This window comes from Eulemur rufifrons, chromosome 14 (genome assembly GCF_041146395.1).
Source record: "Eulemur rufifrons isolate Redbay chromosome 14, OSU_ERuf_1, whole genome shotgun sequence".
Lineage (NCBI taxonomy): Eukaryota > Metazoa > Chordata > Mammalia > Primates > Lemuridae > Eulemur > Eulemur rufifrons.
Genome location: NC_090996.1, coordinates 35,083,800 through 35,099,913, shown reverse-complemented (window position 1 = coordinate 35,099,913; position 16,114 = coordinate 35,083,800). Strand labels below are relative to the sequence as shown.

Genomic DNA, 16,114 nt, shown 5'->3' with positions numbered 1-16,114 from the left:
GAGGTCTTTTACTAGAACTAGTTTTCTGGCCAGGTCGCCTCGTCGGTGGGCGAGGGGATCGGGACGATGGGATGAGATTGGCAGCTCTGCGGAATGTGACACCCCGAGTGATCTGACTGATAAAGGCAGGCCCATGGTCTGACTGGATTGAGGGCGGAGTCCAAAACGGGGGACAACACCCTGGAAAAGGGTGCTGATGATGTCTACTGCCTTCTCAGTGCTGGTGGGGAAGGCTTTAACCCACCTGGTGAGTGTCTGTCCAGGCTCAGAGATATTTAAATTTGCGGACGGGGGCATATGAGCCAGTCCTGGCCGGGTGAAAAACCACGGGCTCGGTGGGTAGGAAAAGGGGGAGGGCAGAGAGCTTCCCGGGCAGAGGAGGACTGACAGATCGGGCACTGGGAAGTGATTGCTAAGCGTGTTTTCCAGGCTGGGAAAGAAATGAGAGGTTGCAACAGGCAGCTAAGAGATTTGTAACCAACGTGAAAGGAGTCATGGAGGTTTGACAGGATGGTGTTTGCTCATGAAGCAGGAAGTATGAGGCGGCCGTGGTTGAGAGACCAGCTGTCACGGGCGGGGAGGTGTTGGCATTTTTTATTTTCAGAGCTGGAATAGGATGGGGGAGAGACAGGCAGGGAGAGGAAATGGCCCTGAAGCGGCCGGGTAGCCGGGCGTGCTGTGAGACCAGCGAACTGGTTGCCCGGCTTACAGGCCTGAGGATTTCTGGTGTCCTTTGCAATGTGCGATTCCTGCTTCTTTAGGAAGGGTGGCAGCGTGAAGGAGTTTGGGGATGTGAGGGCCATTGATAACAGGACTTCCCTGTGTGGTACGGAAACCACGTTCAGCCCAGATGGCGGCATGACGGCGAGGATGTGATAAGCGTATTTAGAATCAGCATATGTGCTGATTCTCTTGCCACGGGCTAAGGTCAGGGCACGGGTTAAGGAGATGAGTTCGGCTTGTTGTGAGTGCTGATGGGTGACAGAGCGGCAGCTTCGATGACAGAGTTTTGAGAGACAACAGCGTAGCCGGCTCGGGGAGGGGGGAGGGGATAGGTGGGTTCCTTTAAAGGAGCTACCATGCATATACCAGGTGAGTCAGGGAGCGAAGAGGGAAAACAGAAACACGAGGAGAGGGTGACAGAGCGAGCTGGAAAGTTCAGAGCCATCGTGTGTGGACTTGGGGAATCGTGGAGGTTGGGAGAGACGTTGCTGGGTTGAAATCAGGGCCAGCCTTCATGGTTAAGACGGGGGTTTCACAAAACAGAGCAAAGAGTTGTAGGAGTCCAGGGGCAGTAAGGAGGGAGGAGAGGGAAGAGGAAGTTACCAAGTTCGGAAGATTACGGGAGGAGTACATGGTTAGGGGGGCATGGAGAGTAATTTTAAAGGCTTCTAATATCAGGGTAGCAGCTGCTGCTGCAGCCCGCAGGCAAGCTGGCCATCCCTGGACGACGGTAAGATCTAGCTGACCCAGCTGATTTGAGAGGAAGGCCACGGGGCGAGGACCCGGGGTGGGTCCTGAGTAAAGACACCCAGGGCGCACCACTGTCTTTCAGAATAAAAGAGGAAAAACGGCTGGGAGGGGTCGGGCAGGGCTAAAGAGGGTGCTGCGTAGGTGTTGGAAGGATTGTAGGGAAAGGAGTTTGGGTCGATGGGTTTGTAGAGATTTCCTTTTGTTAATTTATATAAGGGCCTGGAGAGGAGTGAGAAACCAGATATCCAAAGTCTGAAACAGCTGACTAGTCCAAGGAACGAGGGGAGATCCTGTTTTGTGGAGGGAGGGGGCAGGTGTTGGATTTCCTGGAGTTTTGCCACAGGGAGCAATTTTTGGTTTCCCTGGCGGATGACGCCTAGATAGGAAACTGTGGGTTGGGATATTTGTGCTTTGGAAGGAAAAACTCTGTAGCCTTTAGAGAAAAGATGTTGGAGGAGCAAGACAGAGTCTGTCTGTGAAATAGAGAGGGAGGGACTGCGTGAGAGATCGTCCACCTACCGGAGGAGTGCCGACTAGCGGGGCTTGTCCGGGTCAGATCTGAAGACAGTGCTTGGCTAAAATAACAAGGGCTCTCTCTGAAACCCCGGGGAAGCACCGTCCAGGAAGTGGCTGGGAAAAACTGGTGGTGGGGTCAGTCCACGTAGAAGCAAAGAGGGGCTGGGACCCAGGGTGTAGAGAAAGACGCATTCTTGACGCGGAGGACCGTGCAGTGAGCGGTTTCCGGTGGGAAGGTTGAGAGAACAGCGTAAGGGTGGGAACCACTGATGAACGGGCTGTACTATAGAGACGACGAGACAGAGGTCCTGGACAAGGCTGTACAATCCGCTTGGCTTCCTGACAGGCAGGACGGGAGTGCTGTAAGGAGATGAAATGGGTCGGAGGAGGCTGCGGCAGAGAAGTTTGGTTATGGTGGGTTTTAGGTCCAGTAGAGAGGGGAGGGGATTAGACATTGACGTTGCGCAGGGTATGGGTGACTAGGTTTTAAGGGGATTTTGATGGGAGGATGGTGTGCAGCGAGAGGGATTGGAAACGTCCCATATCTGGGGGCTAACAGCAGGGACATCCGGCCCCAGTGCCGGGGGACCAGGAACAGAAGGTGAAGTTAGAAAGGCGGGGAGGGGTGGGGAGACAGCTGGGGTGTAAAGCGTAGCGGACGGTTTTGTTAAAATATCCCTCCCTAATAATGAACAGGACACGCAGGGATAACTAGAAATGTGCGTGAAAAGGAGGACACAGGTGACACCAAAAGACCGGGGTTTGGAGGGGTTGAGAAAGTCGGCCATCAATGCCCACAAAGGTGATTTTAGATCTGGTTAGAGGCTTATCATAAGAAGGCAGGGTGGCGTGCGTGGCCCTGTATCAGTTAAAAATGGAACGGACTTACCCTCCACCGTCAGTTACCCGGCTCAGCATCCGAGACGGTCCACAGGCCTGCTGGGCTCCCGGGCATCATCAGTCTTCAGCCGCCAGTCCGCGGAAATCCGGGCACAGCTGCTGTGGGTCCTGGAAGTTCAGCTTCAGCGTGGGCTGCCTCTGTGCGACTCCGGCGGGTCCGGGGCAGTCAGACTTCCAGTGCGGGGGAGTTCTGGGCTGGGGACACTTCCTAGCCCAGTGGCCACTTTGGCCACATTTGAAACATGGACCTGGCAGACTCTGGAATCCTAGACGGGGCTTACTAGTCTTTTCGGCACCCCCGGTCCTGGGTTGTCCGACAGCAGAGGCAAGCATTTGGAGTTCAGTTAGTCTGTTTACAGCCCCTTCCTCCCTGTTGTTAAAAGACCTTAAAGGCCGCCTCTGTAAGATCCCACTGTGGGGTGTGGGGGCTGAGGTCTAGCTTTTGGGGTTTCTTTTAAATGTCAGGAGCAGACTGGGAAATCAAATGCATTCTGAGGATTAGTTGGCCACCGGGACCCTCTGGGTCCACAGAATTTCTGCACGGCCAGGACTAATTGCTCCCAGGATTGGGCAGGATTCTCATCTCGGGTTTGGGTTGTTTCTCTTAATTTGTTATAACTGACGGCTTTATGTGCCACCTCTTTTAGTCCTTCTATCAGAAAGGCAATCGTGGTCTCGGCGCCTGAGATCTGGGGAACTGTGCTGACACTCCCCAAGGGGGTCCTCCTGGAACAGCACGGTGGGGGGGGGCCTCGGGGAGGGCAAGACCGTCGGCATGTGACTGGGCCTTAGCCCACACTCAGTCACGTTCATCAGAAGGGAGAGGAGAGGATGATGGAAAGATCATGCCAGGTAAGATCATACGATTAGCAAAGGTCTTGAAATTCTTGAATAAATTTAGTGGAATCTGCCGAGAAGACACCTAAGCGCCAGACCTGGGAGAGGTCTGTGAGAAAAAAGGGAATGTGGACCCGACTCCTGCCCCAGCAACCCTGTGAAGGGGGAGCTGATGACCGGGACCAAACCAGGCACCTGAGTGAGGAGTGAGTGGGTGCAGGGGGATGAGGAGCGTGCAGAGGGGGCTAGGTCATCTGAGGGTTGAGCGGGTCCGGGTCTGATTGAGGGAGGAAGGGCGGAAGAAAGGAAGATCTGAGAAGGGTCTCAGTGAGAGGGAGGGCTGTGAGCGGACAGCAAAGAAAGCCTGGACATCAGAACCTCGGATCACTGGCCCGAACGTTGGCAAAAGCTATCAAGTTCTCGGAGAATAGAGAGGCCAAAGGTCCCAATTTCGGGCCACTGTGACCCATTACCTAATTTATGTTAGGACCAGGCTGTGTAACAAAAGATGAGACATTAGGGCTTAAGGTTAGGATAAAGTCGGAGGGGCTTCAGAGCGGAGAGGACACAGGCCAGAGGAGAAGAAAAGGGGACAGAGGTCAGTAAATTTCCCATTATTGGGTGAAGGAAAAAGATGAGAGGAAAAGGACCACACACAGTGCAGCACTGAGGACACACAGGTGGTGTCCCCACCTGTGATCCTGGGCTGAAAAACGGCTGTTAGGTGGGTGGGGGCGTCCCTGCCACTGGTCAAACAGAAGGGAAGACTGTCTTCCCTTGAGGAAGCCGTGAGCAACGCTGGAGTTTGAGAACGTTGGAGTTTGAGACGCACGGCAAAAGGGGTGGCCCAGTGAGTAAAGGAAAAGAGGAAGTGAAAGGAATTGACTTTAACGCAAGTCGAGACCAGATTCCGAGAGGTGAAATGTTGCCGCGCTGGCTTATGGGTCTGAGGGCAGATGTCGGTGAGAAGCGTCCTTAAGGGTCGGGACAGGAGCTGACCTTCCAGGGAAGGGGCTGCCCATCCCAGGTTTTGGCACCAAATGAAAGAGGAATGACCCAAAGGACAGATGTCACACACAGGCTCCGTGGCAGCAACAGGGCTGGGTTTATTCACTCGAGCGCGAGTGGGCTGAATCCGAAGAGAGAGTCAGCCCAGAAGGGGCTTTGTGAGGATTTTTATAAGCGGGGGAGAGCCGATCCCCCTCCCACCTTCCCTGTTCAGTTCTTTGTTGTTTCTGGGTAGAACACCAAACTCTTGATCCATAGTTGTGGCCAGGCCAGGTGGTGGCTGATGTAAAAGTTCCTGATCCACATCACCGCTGTGGTTTAGCCAGATATGTTCCAGGTTGGGCAGGTGACTTTCCGCCACGTGCAGTTAATGTACGGCAATCATGGAGGAAGTGGCCGGGCTCAGTAACTACTGCTCTGCCCATCACCAGAGCAGACTGTGATTTTTACTATGCTAATGAGACAAACTTTACTTTTGGTCATAAACTCCTGGCGTTTGTGCATGTCCCCTGTCGGGAAAGGTCCCTATTCTCAAGTTCCTGCTGTTATGGTTTCTCTCCTGTTTTATTAGTCCTGACCCTCGGCCCCCTCCCATTGTCGCCTGCCCTGCCGCCTGGATGCCCCTAGCCCTACCTAACAAACTCACCACCGCTGCTTTATTTCTAAGCAGTTCAAACAGACACAGAGCTTGCCTTACCACCAGGCCCTCCTGCCTGCTGGGCCTCTGGATTGAGGTTGATTTAGATTCAAGATCCGCTGCCAGCTCACGACGGCCCTGAAAGTCAAACGGCACCGAAATGTAGACAGAAGCCTTCTCTTCCCCATTCAGGTAAGACCCGTTTTCACTCCCAGACCCTCCCCATCAAAGATGCGCACCACAAGCCTCAGTCTTGCAAAATAATCAGACTGCACATGCAGTTTTCATACGAGGTGTCAGAAATTAAAGCAATTCATCACAGGCTCGGGGCTACATCGGGGAAACCAGGCCTGGCCCAGTCTTACCTGCAGAGCGCTGAAGGTCTGAAACTCTGGAAGAGACGTTTGAACTCTCAGGGCCAAGGCGAGCTCAGACCAGGGCTCTTGTCCAACAGTTTTGCAGAGTATGGGCTACCCTCGAAACCCCTCTGGGAGCCCAGCTGCTCCCTGAACTGTGGAAACCGAGGACAAAACCAGACAGCGTAACCCCGCGATCTGAATCTCGAAAGAACAAGCGCGCGCGAGGCTAAAGCCTTTATAGAAAGAATCTCACCTCTGTGATTGGGCAATCCTGGCGGAAGTGCCCGCCTTCCCTTGCCGCGGATACGCTCCGCGCTCTACAGCGTTGTTTCCACCAATCGTGCTATGTCATTTCTTTTGGGAGGCGGTCCCTCAGACGGCGACCCGAAGCTCCTCCCTTTTGCAGAGCCCTTTGAGCCTAACTATGAGCGACGGATAGACACAGCCAATCAGACTCCGAACTGCAACATAGAGTGATTCTGAAGCTGCCAATCCCGCCCCGCGGCGACATGGCCGCCGGAAGTCGTAGTTTCTGAAGTGCCGCGCGTGAGGCAGCCGCCCGGGCCTCGCGAGCCATAGAACTACAAGTCCCGGCGGGCGCAGCGCCCGAGCGCTTCCGGCTCGCGCGTCTGTCCCTTTCCCGGCCGCCTGTCTAGGGGGCACCATGAAGCGGGAGGGTGGCGCTGCCGCTCCGGGGCGGCCGCGGGCGGGTGAGTGTCCGTGCGGCGCACCCGGATCGGGGATCGCGCCTCGATGCCGCGCGATGGGGTTCAGCGGGCGCGTCGGGGCCCGGCCGGGGGTGGGGGGTGGTTTGCCTGGGGGGCGGGGCTGGACGTCCAGGGTCTCTGCGTCGGTCAGTCTGTCTGTCAGCTCGTCCGTCGCTCGCTCCTTCCCTCTTTCTCTCATTCTTTATTCGTTCTTTCTTCCTGCATTTACTGAGCGCCGCCTGGGTGCCGGGCACGGTTCTGGGCGCCGGGAGACTGCGGAGAACACGATCCCAGGTCTCGTAAGCTCATCGTCTGGTGCAGGGTTGCTCACTCTCCGCGCTCTTGACAGATCCGGCCGGGTCATTCTTTGCTGCGAGGGTCTGTGCGTGCATTGTAGGATGTTGAGCCCCATCCCTGGCTTTACCCACTGGATACCAGTCAACACACCCCCCTGCCATTGTGACAACAAAAATGTCTGCAGACATTGGCAGATGTCTCCTGGTCTAGGGAAATGGCGTGGAGGGACTGACAATGGCCAGACGAAATCCCAAGGAGCAGTTGAGAGGTGCTATGACAGAAAGAAACAGGGTGCTGAGAAAGCGAGGGGGGTGGCAGCGCTACTGTTAGCCAAAGACCCGATGGAGAAGCAGCCAATCCTGGGATGTTGCGGGAAGAGCATTCCAGGCAGAGGGAGCGAGACGTACAAAGGCCTGGGTGAGAAAGGCCTTGGCATACCCCAGCGAGTATCGCGAAGTGGTGGAGTTGAGAGAGGAAGTCGATGAGGCCAGGGCAGCTTCACGGGGTGCAGGGTGGGGATTTCATGGTGCTGACAAACAGGCTGTTGGAGGACTTGAAGCACAGGAGAGGCGGGAGCAGACCTAGGTCTAGTAGACAGCCTTGTCTCGTGTGGAGATCGACTTGGGGGTTCAGTGGGGAAGCAGGAGAGGATAAGGCTGGGCCAACCTCTTAGTCCCCATTGGGGGCCGGCTGTCCAGGCACGTTGTCCTGAGCCAGGCCAGGGTAGTCAGTGGGGGCTGGGGCTGGGGTCCAGGTGTGGGTCCTATTGGTCCCATACTGCTCTCAGGGAGCGGGGTGGGGTTGCACCCTGCTTGTTGCCTCACTTGTGTAGGAGTGCCATGCTGCCTGGCCTGTCTGCCCACCTTTCTCACCACCCCTCAGACCCCTCCCTGGGGACACACAGGCCCTCTCTCTGTGGGCTGCCTGCCCCCAGCCTTCCCCAGGCTTGCAGCCTCCCCCTTCCCAGACCCCTTCCCTGAGGGCCTGTGTGGCAGGCACTGCCTCTCTGAGCTGAATGCCTACTTGCACTGCTCTGGGCATTCACGTTTCTCCGCAGAAGCCCTGGTCCCCGTGTCCCAAGGTTCCTGCACCCTATAGCTACAGTCTCCGGGAAGCCAGACTCTCCCTCTGAGGGGAGCAGGGACATGGGCAGCCCAGCTGAGAGAGGTGACTGGCCAGGAAGGAGGGGCCTGGAGTAGGTGCCCCAACCTGAGAGGTTCCTGTGACTTAACTTCCACTGTGTGTAAGTGTCAAGATATTTCTGGGACTGGGTGGAAAAGATCAGGGTCTTCAGCACCCACTGAAAAGTCCCTCAGGGAGAGTGAATGGAGATTCGTGGGGTGTCGACCCTCTCTCTGTCTGCCTCCCCACCAGGCTCCTAGCTCCTCCAGGGTCAGACTTGTGTTTAGCTGTCAGTGTGCCCCACTCTCCAGCACAAGGCCTGGCCCCCAGTGGCATGACCCTTGGCCACCTGGCTGGATGAAGGAGTGAATGGGCTGGGGAGTGGGAGGAAGATGCAGCCGCAGGGTCTGCTGGCCTGGGGGTACCAGCAGTGCGCACGCTGCGTGCGGCTGCTCCCGGGCTTGATGTGGGGCCACGCAGCGCACGGTGGGGCTCCTAGGTTTGTGGCAGCAGTGGAGGACGTAGAAAGAATGCGGCTTGGCCAGTCGGTGTGACCTCTTGCCGGTGGCGTGTCCCTGGGTGGGCTTCCTGGCCTTTCTCAGTCTCCAGCTTTGGCTCTCACGGAGGAGCTGCTGTCGGTGGAGCTCTCCCACTTGACCCGTGTGTCGTCTTCCTGGTTCCTTCCAGACGTGGGTCCGTCTCTACTCCATGTTATGAGAAACCCGAGGCCCAGAGTCACACTGCTGTTAAGGGCAGCAGTGGGATTTGAACCAGGTCTGTCTGGTGCCTGTGGCCTTGGCCACTATGCCATACTGTCTCCATGACAGACACCTGTGTGTGAAGTGCCAGCATATGCCCAGCCCCGAGAGCTGCTGGCTCTGAATCTGGGTCCCCACCAGCCTGGCCTTACCAGTGGGTGGGCACCCAGGACTTCACCAGGCCCTCTGACTGGCTCATGGAGGAGGGACCCTTGGAAAGGGACCCACCAACCCCTTGGCTTTTGACAGGTGTTCCCAGGGTCCCCATTGTGCTGGTCCCAGAGCAGGAGAGGTGTGGTTGCTCCCTGGAGGAGGGTGCAGCCAGGTGGGGCAGATGAAGGAGGAAGGTGGGCACAGGAGCAAGTTTTCTGGTTGTGCCCCTGTAGCTGGGTGCTGAGACAGGACAGATGCCATTTCTTCCTGTGCCCCAGAATGCTCTCCCTGCTCTGTATCTGGCCAGCCCTTTCCTCTGGGAAGCCCTCTGGACTTCCCCCACACTGGGCCAGGTTCCCCATACCATAGACAGCCATGAGAGGTGACTTGACAGTGGCCCCTAAGGGGCAGTGGGGCAGCAGGAAGTGGGGCTAGAGCCCGGCCCTCCCTCCAGCAGAGGGAGCTGTGGGTGCTGGAGCAGCCTGGCCAGGCTGGAAAGGCCGGAGCTTGGTGGGGGGCGGGGGGTGCAAGGAGGCAGAGTCCTGGGGAGAGGAAGCCAGTTAGGAGGCGTCTGAGAAGTTGGGGCTGTGGGCGCAGAGAGCAGGGAGAGGCGAGGTGAGGGTGGAGGCCCGGGCCAGGTGCTGGGAGGGAAGGGAGGCTGAGCAGGCCTCTGGCTGGGGCCTGCTGAGGTTCCGAGGGGGAGCCCCAGGGGCCCCCACCGTCACACCCTGCCTGTTTGGGATGGAAAAGACATGCTAAGGGGACGTCAGAGGAAGTGCGTGTGGCTTTGCTATGGCAACCAGGCCTGTTTCTATAGGATTTGGCTGCTTGGGCCTGGGCCAGGGGGCTGAAGCAGGGGCTGACCCAGGGTCTGGGTGGTCTTGGGTGCCTGGGGCCAGCTCTGTGATGCCAGGGGCCGTGCTTGGAGCTCTGGCTGCAGTCCAGCCAGTCGGCCACACACAGCTCTGTGGCAGGCGGGGCTGAGGCGTCTCAGCTGCATCAGGCTCCTCCCAGGGCAGTCGCTGGCCTGATGGGTGCACCACCCCCTTGCTGGCTCAGCACCGCAGTTCAGGGGACACCCCAGCCTGGCTGCCTGGGGTTGCTGGAGGAGCTGTCTGAGGCCGAAACGTCCCAGCAGGGAGCTGCACCTGGAGACCCTCTTTGCCCCAACTGCAACAGGGCCCACCTGGCGCTCACTCCACTGGCCCAGACCCCCTCTGGGCGTGTCAAGGGGGAAGCAGGGTGGGGGCCTATGTCCCGCATCCCCCTGACGGTGATGTCCCAGCAGATCCCGTGCTCCATCTGGGCCTCGGGCTCCCTCCTACGAGGGGTGCGGAGGGCTCTTGAGGTGTCCAGAGGAGGGGCTGTGTTGGAGCAGAGGGACTGGGGCACACTCAAAGGTGGGGATCACAAGGTCCAGTGCCTCACTGGACCGTGAGTGACCCCAGGGCCCCAGGAACCCCTTGGATGTGGGGGGACAAAGACCCCTGGGCCTTGACCCCAGCCTCATGTGAAGTGGGTTGGGGCCCCATAGGGAACCACAGAGGAAGGCCAGCCCTGCTTGCTCACAGCTCAGCCAGCCCTCCTCGCCCCGCAGGGCCCTGTGTGTCCGACGGTCCCCTGTGAGGACTGGCATCACACCAGGTGCACAGCCTGCTTTCCTCTCTTTAAAAGATAGAATCCCCTGGTCCCTGCAGCACCTACCTCAGGCTCTGGGGACAGGCAGGCGGTGGGGACTTGGAAGGGAGGGGCAGGGAGCCGATGGGGAAAACCTTTCTCAGCCCCCGTCCCCCCCACCCCCCACCGGCCCCTCGCGGCTTTTCCCAGTTTGGGACAAGGGCGCCCATCCTGTAGAAGCGGCTTGCTCCTAGCACCGAGAACGGGAGGGCAGGAGAGGCCAGGCTTCTGGGGCGCAGGGAACCTCGGGGAATTCTTGCTGTGATCCTGCCCAGGGGCCTCGGTATAGACGGCGGGGTGTGGAAGAGGTGCTCCCACTCTGGGGGCTGGGTGTGACACCCCCACCCAGCTCCTCTGCCTCCCAGTGGCGGGGGTGCTTGGGGTTTGGCCTACAGGGCACTCTCCCCGTGCAGGCCTGGTCTAGAGGATTCGGGGAAACAGACTGTTATTGCAAAAGTCAGCCCTCGTGGGACTGGGCTGAGGGGAGGCTTCAGGCATCTTGCTCAGTTCTGAGGTGCTGAGGATGGATCTCCGTGTCCCAGGCAGGGCACAGATGGGGTGCTGGTCTCCAGCCCGGGATCCTGCCCACCCCTGGGTCCCAGGCTGGGGCTGAACACTGAACCCCAGGCCACGCAGGGAAGGAGGGAGGGGAACATACTCGGTCTTGTGCGTCCCCCCACCCGGCACTCGCGTGTGTATGTGTGTGTGTGTGTGTCTGTCTGTCTGTCACTGTGGGCCTGGCCGCTATTGGCCAGCCGGGACTTTCCAGCTGATTTGCATGTTGCCCTGCGTGCCTTTCTGTTTACCTCACTTCAGAGTGAGGGAGAAGCCAGACGCTTGCTCTCCCAGACTGTGAGCAGCAGGCGCTCGCTCGGGGCTGGCAGGCTGGCCGCGGTCCCCGGGGAAGTGCCTGCTGGGATCCCAGCCGCCTGGGCCCCTGGTGTCACTCACTGGGGCTCTCAGCTGGCCTTGCAGCCCTGGAAGCTTGCAGTGGAGGGAACAGATGGGTTTGTAAAATCCAGGTCAGTGTCTCCCAGCAGGCTGCCTGCGAGCCCCAACCCCTCCCCATGTCTCAGTGGCGGAGCCGCCTTGGCTTCCCCACGAGGGCTGTACCTTTTGTGCTGACGGTGAGTCCTGGAGTCCTCAGGTTCAGGCTGTCTGGGCCTCACCTGGCTGGGGTGTCCTCATCACAAGCGGGATACAAGCCGAGCTCCTGGCTGCTCTCACACCTTCTGCTTATCGAGGAGACCTGCGGCGCTGCTGGGAAGTTGGGGAGCAGACAGGTCGGGGGTCGAAGTGGGGCTTCCGACCACGCCATGTTCACACCTCTGCCCTAAGGCTTCCTGTCAGCCCGGCTGCAGGTGCCTGGCACTGCCTCTCCCCTTGGGAGGACAGATCCCCAGAGAGCCCAGTCTGGGACACACAGCCAAGCCCCTGGAGTCACACTGGGTCTGTGGGTATTGGATGGGGCGGCTGGTGTTTGGACCATGGGGCGGCTGGTGTTTGGACCCTGTCCCAGCTCCTAGCTGGGGCTGGGGCTGTGGGAGGGCAGGAGGTGGGAGCCGTGGAGCCTGGCTGTGCACTGGCCGGCCAACGGGGCACTGGGGGGCAGGAGGAGAGGGGCTTTGGCCAATCTCTTGGGACCCCTCCCCCCGTCTACTCCGACCTGTAGGGCGCTCAGAGTGAGGCTGGGTGTCTCAGGGCAGTGCCAACCACAGGGGCCGAGTCACCCCCGATCTGTGAGATGTCGGGCTGAGGACTGAGGCCCGAAGGCTGAGTGGATCCGTGGCCGGGCGGGTGGCATTGCAAGGGGCAGGAAGAGCCTGGACAGCCCAGGAGCCCTTGCAGGAGATGCCAGGGCTCCCTGCCGACACATAGACTGGGCTGGGGAGCCACTGCAGGGCCCAGGCCACACTGCACGGCCATGGTGTGGCTGACAAGTGCCATCCTGAAGGCGTGTGTGCAGGACAGACACCACCAGAGGGGCCAGGTCAGGAGGGCCTGGCAGGGAAGGTGCAGGAACCAGCTGGACTCCTCGTGGGCTGGAGCAGAGACCATCTCTGCCACCTTCTTGGCATGTGCCGGGCTTGGCAGGTGTCCCACCCAGACCTTCTAGCAGCTTATTTTCTCTCCTGTCCTTTGGGGCCTTGGCCCACAGCCAGGCCACCCTGAGGTGAGACCAGAGCCACCAGGGTGGACTCCCTGCTGCTGCACTGCCCTAGGGAGCAAGCTTGTTCTGAAGGCCCCACCCTGGGGCAGGCGTCCTGGCCGGGTGGACTGCCCGCAGGGAGCTCAGCTTCATGGGGGCCTGGCTTGCAGACTGCTGGGGGCACCTGCTGACAGAGCCCAGTGCCCCCATGGGTGTGTGCTGGGCTGCTAGGGCAGGTGTTGTCCCTGCAGTGGACAGCTCCATCCCCGAGATCTTTCCCGAATGTGACCTGCCGTCTGGTCCTTTCTTCTCTAATCTCCTACTTGTCCCACAGCATTCCCGGGGCCCACCTAGCCCTTCCGCTGGGGTAGGTGATCCCCACCTGCCTCCCCTGCCACCCGGCCCAGAGCCCTGCTGCGCACACCTGGGGTGTGGTGACTCGACGGGCTCCCGAGTGGGTGCATCTCTCCCCCGTGGTCTGCTTGTCATGAGGCTCCTACTTCACCCCCTGGCTCTCTCTGGGGTGTGGCCAGGTCACCACTGGCCAGCTGGGTCCTGACAGCACCTGCTGTGGCAGGAACTCACTCCTCTTGCCTTGGCTGGTCCCCATGTGACGGTTCCGCTGTGTGTGCCGCACCCTGGGCTAACCCAATGGGCTGGCGGAGACACTCCCCGGGCCGAGCCTTGGCCCCAGGGACATTTGGCTTGTGGAGAGGTGGGTCCGGAAGTGACTGGCTGTGACTCAGGACCCAGAGCAGCAGCCAGAGCCAGGTGGGGGTCTCCCCACCTTGGGGGCAGGTTGGGCGGGCTCTTCAGAAGGGCAGAGCCCTGAGCGATGGTAGCACTGCAGGTAGCTGCCCCTCGTAGGCTGGCCTGCCTGCGCCCGGGGCCTGCACACGGCTGGGGTGGAGAGGTGGAGGGGACTGTGCCCACGGTGGACCCGTCCAAGTTGGTCCTGGTGGTGGAAAGAGGCTGCAGTGTGCCCTGTGGGACTGGACAGGGCAGGCCTGCCGCATGCAGCAGCCTGGTGACAGATGGGGACCTGGGCTGCCATCTTTAAAGCCCCTCACTTGTGCTCCACCCACAGGGGATGCTGCCCAAGGACCCTAGATGCCTCTCTAGAGCATGAGCTCGGGCAAGAGCGCCCGCTACAACCGCTTCTCCGGGGGGCCTACCAACCTTCCCACTCCAGACATCACCACCGGGGTAAGGGGGCACCCCAAGGGCAAGGGTCTGCCCTCTGCACAGCCCGCACAGCCGGGGCCCCCAGCATGCTCCAGTAACTCGATGCCAACTGCAGAGCTTCCAGCGCAGACCCCGTCCCACCCAGGGCGTCCCGCAGGGTGGAGCTGTTCCGAGTCTGTGTTGCTGGTGTGTCCGTGCATGCGCACAGACCTGGGCCTGTCAGCGTGTGCGCGTGTGGACGCGTGCCCATACTTGCGCGTCTTTATTCTCTCCGGGGACGAGGTCAAGTCTCCTCCATTCTCTCTCCAGACCAGAATGGAAACGACCTTTGGACCCGCCTTTTCGGCCGTCACCACCATCACTAAAGGTGAGCCTAGGAGCCGAGGCCAGTCCTGGCTGCGAGGAATCGGGGCACCCCTACCCCCGCCCTGCCAAGGCCTGAAGGCCAGTTCCTGATGGGGCAGCCGCTGGCGCTGGGCTCTGGGCACTGGTGTCAGCCTCCCAGCCGCTGCTGTCCTTGCTGCCCCCCACCCCGCACCTCTCCCCCCTGGGAAGGACTCAGCTGCCCTACCCGCGCTCAGCCTCACTGCACGCATCTCCCTCCCCCTTGGCACTGCCCTGCCCCTCGTCCCACCTTGCCTGTCCCCTCTCCAGGGAGGCTGCCCTGACTTCCCAGCGCCTCCACACACGCCCGGCCCCGCCCCAGCCTCCTGGCCAGCTCCCGAAAGGTCGCAGGTCTTCTCTAAGGAGACAACAGGTGAAGGCACAGCCCCCTTCCTGGAGGAACGAGGGCGCGTGGCCCCTCTCAGGGCCGGGGGTTCTAGGGCGGAGTTTGTCCTTTGCCTTTTTGGCACTCTGCCCCTTGTAGAGGGACACCAGCTGCTAATTAGTGTTTAATTATTTCCCCTGGTTTCCATTGGCTGAACCTGGCCACGGGGTGGAGGCCACCAAGTGCACCTGCTCATACCAGCGCAGCTTCGCTGCTGGGTGACCCCTCAGGGGCTCTGAAAGCACCCCCCGTTTTTATCATTTTTTTTTTTTTGAAGAAAAAAATAAGTATGACTTCCCCCATTCGAAACCCCCAGGAAATGGTTCCCTAATTTCCCCAGTCTCTTTAGAAACCACAGAGCACCTGTCACAACAGTTGAGAGTGCCCAGCACAGAAAGGACGTGGGCCCGCGGCACCCCTATCCAGGTGCCAGGGATGGGCCAGAACCAGGTGGTGAGGCACTGACAGTGGCCTCTCCCGGTCCCTCCCATTAAGATGGGGAAACTGAAGCCCAGTCCCAGGGCAGCTAAAGCCTGGATCTTGAACCCAGGCCTTTGGGGCTGGTCGTTGTGACATCTGAACCTGAGGCCAGTGACAGCCACTCCAGGGCTTCTGGCTGGCGGGGGGCGGGGCGTGGGGTGAGCCTCCTGGCCTGATGCTGCTGCCTACAGGACTGAGGAGGTGGCCCTCCCTGGCTCTCATGGGGACAGCTGACCAGCAGCCCCACCCTCTGGCCCAGGCAGGGGCGGCACCTCGGCACCTTCCCTAGAGGAGGCCAGAAGGCTGTGGCTGGGTCCTCGTTATGGCCATGCCAGCAGCTCCCTCCTCTGTGAACCGAGGCTATCAGAGAACTCACCTGGGCCGGACGCGGTGGCTCACGCCTCTGATCCTAGCACTCTGGGAGGCCGAGGCGGGCAGATGGTTTGAGCTCAGGAGTTCGAGACCAGCCTGAGCAAGCGTGAGGCCCCCTCTCTACTAAAAATAGAAAGAAATTAGCTGGGCATGGTGGCGCATGCCTGTAGTCCCAGCTACTTGGGAGGCTGAGGCAGGAGGATTGCTTGAGCCCAGGAGTCTAAGGTTGCTGTGAGCTAGGCTGATGCCACGGCACTCTAGCCCGGGCAACAGAGCGAGAGACTCTGTCTCAAAAAAAAAAAAAAAAAAAAAAACAGAGAGAACTCACCTGGCAGAGTTACCTTGAGGGTCAAATAAAAGTGTCCTCAGCTCCTGGCAAGTGACCTTAGGTGTAATTATGCATAGTTGGCCATGTGCCCCAGCTGGGTGGAGCAGCCCCAGGCCAGGCTAGGGTGACAGGAACCTTGTAGAAGCTCTGGAAAAAGACCCTTCTGGGGATTAGGCAGGACTGGGTGCCAGGAGCTCCGGGCTCAGCACTGGGACTGCCCAGGGGCGCCCAGGCCCTGCAGCTGTCCTCAAGGCACTGGTTTGACCTGGGGCAGCAACCCAGCTTCCCTGCCTGTGCCCGCACCCTCTCCACCCTGCCAGGGCCCTGGGAAGGGCTGAGAGTCATAGGTGGCCCCCGGGGCCTGATGTGTAGCTAGGCCCTGCCCCG

The 16,114-nt window shown here is 59.7% G+C and overlaps 1 protein-coding gene, 1 long non-coding RNA gene and 1 other non-coding gene across 6 annotated transcripts in view; 1 reads left to right on the top strand and 2 right to left on the bottom strand.

Moving 5' to 3' along the window:
- TRAF7 (TNF receptor associated factor 7) overlaps positions 1-16,114 on the top strand; it is a 29,012-nt gene that overhangs the window by 3,004 nt on the left and 9,894 nt on the right. For 2 of the 4 annotated variants that reach the window (XM_069487064.1, XM_069487063.1), the window contains exons 2-3: positions 13,681-13,799; positions 14,088-14,145. In XM_069487064.1, the coding sequence (XP_069343165.1) occupies positions 13,719-13,799; positions 14,088-14,145 (139 nt within the window). In that variant the 5' untranslated portion in view covers positions 13,681-13,718. Of the gene's footprint in view, positions 1-5,505; positions 5,564-5,986; positions 6,441-13,680; positions 13,800-14,087; positions 14,146-16,114 lie in introns of those variants that run through there. The other 2 variants (XM_069487060.1, XM_069487062.1) reach the window with 2 other exon arrangements.
- LOC138394743 (uncharacterized) lies at positions 5,071-5,976 on the bottom strand. Its single transcript, XR_011235323.1, has 2 exons — positions 5,737-5,976; positions 5,071-5,509 (listed from the first exon to the last, which is right to left on the bottom strand). It is a non-coding gene; the product is annotated as an uncharacterized lncRNA (long non-coding RNA).
- Positions 5,614-5,696, bottom strand: LOC138394941 (small nucleolar RNA SNORD60). Its single transcript, XR_011235449.1, has one exon. It is a non-coding gene; the product is annotated as a small nucleolar RNA SNORD60 (small nucleolar RNA).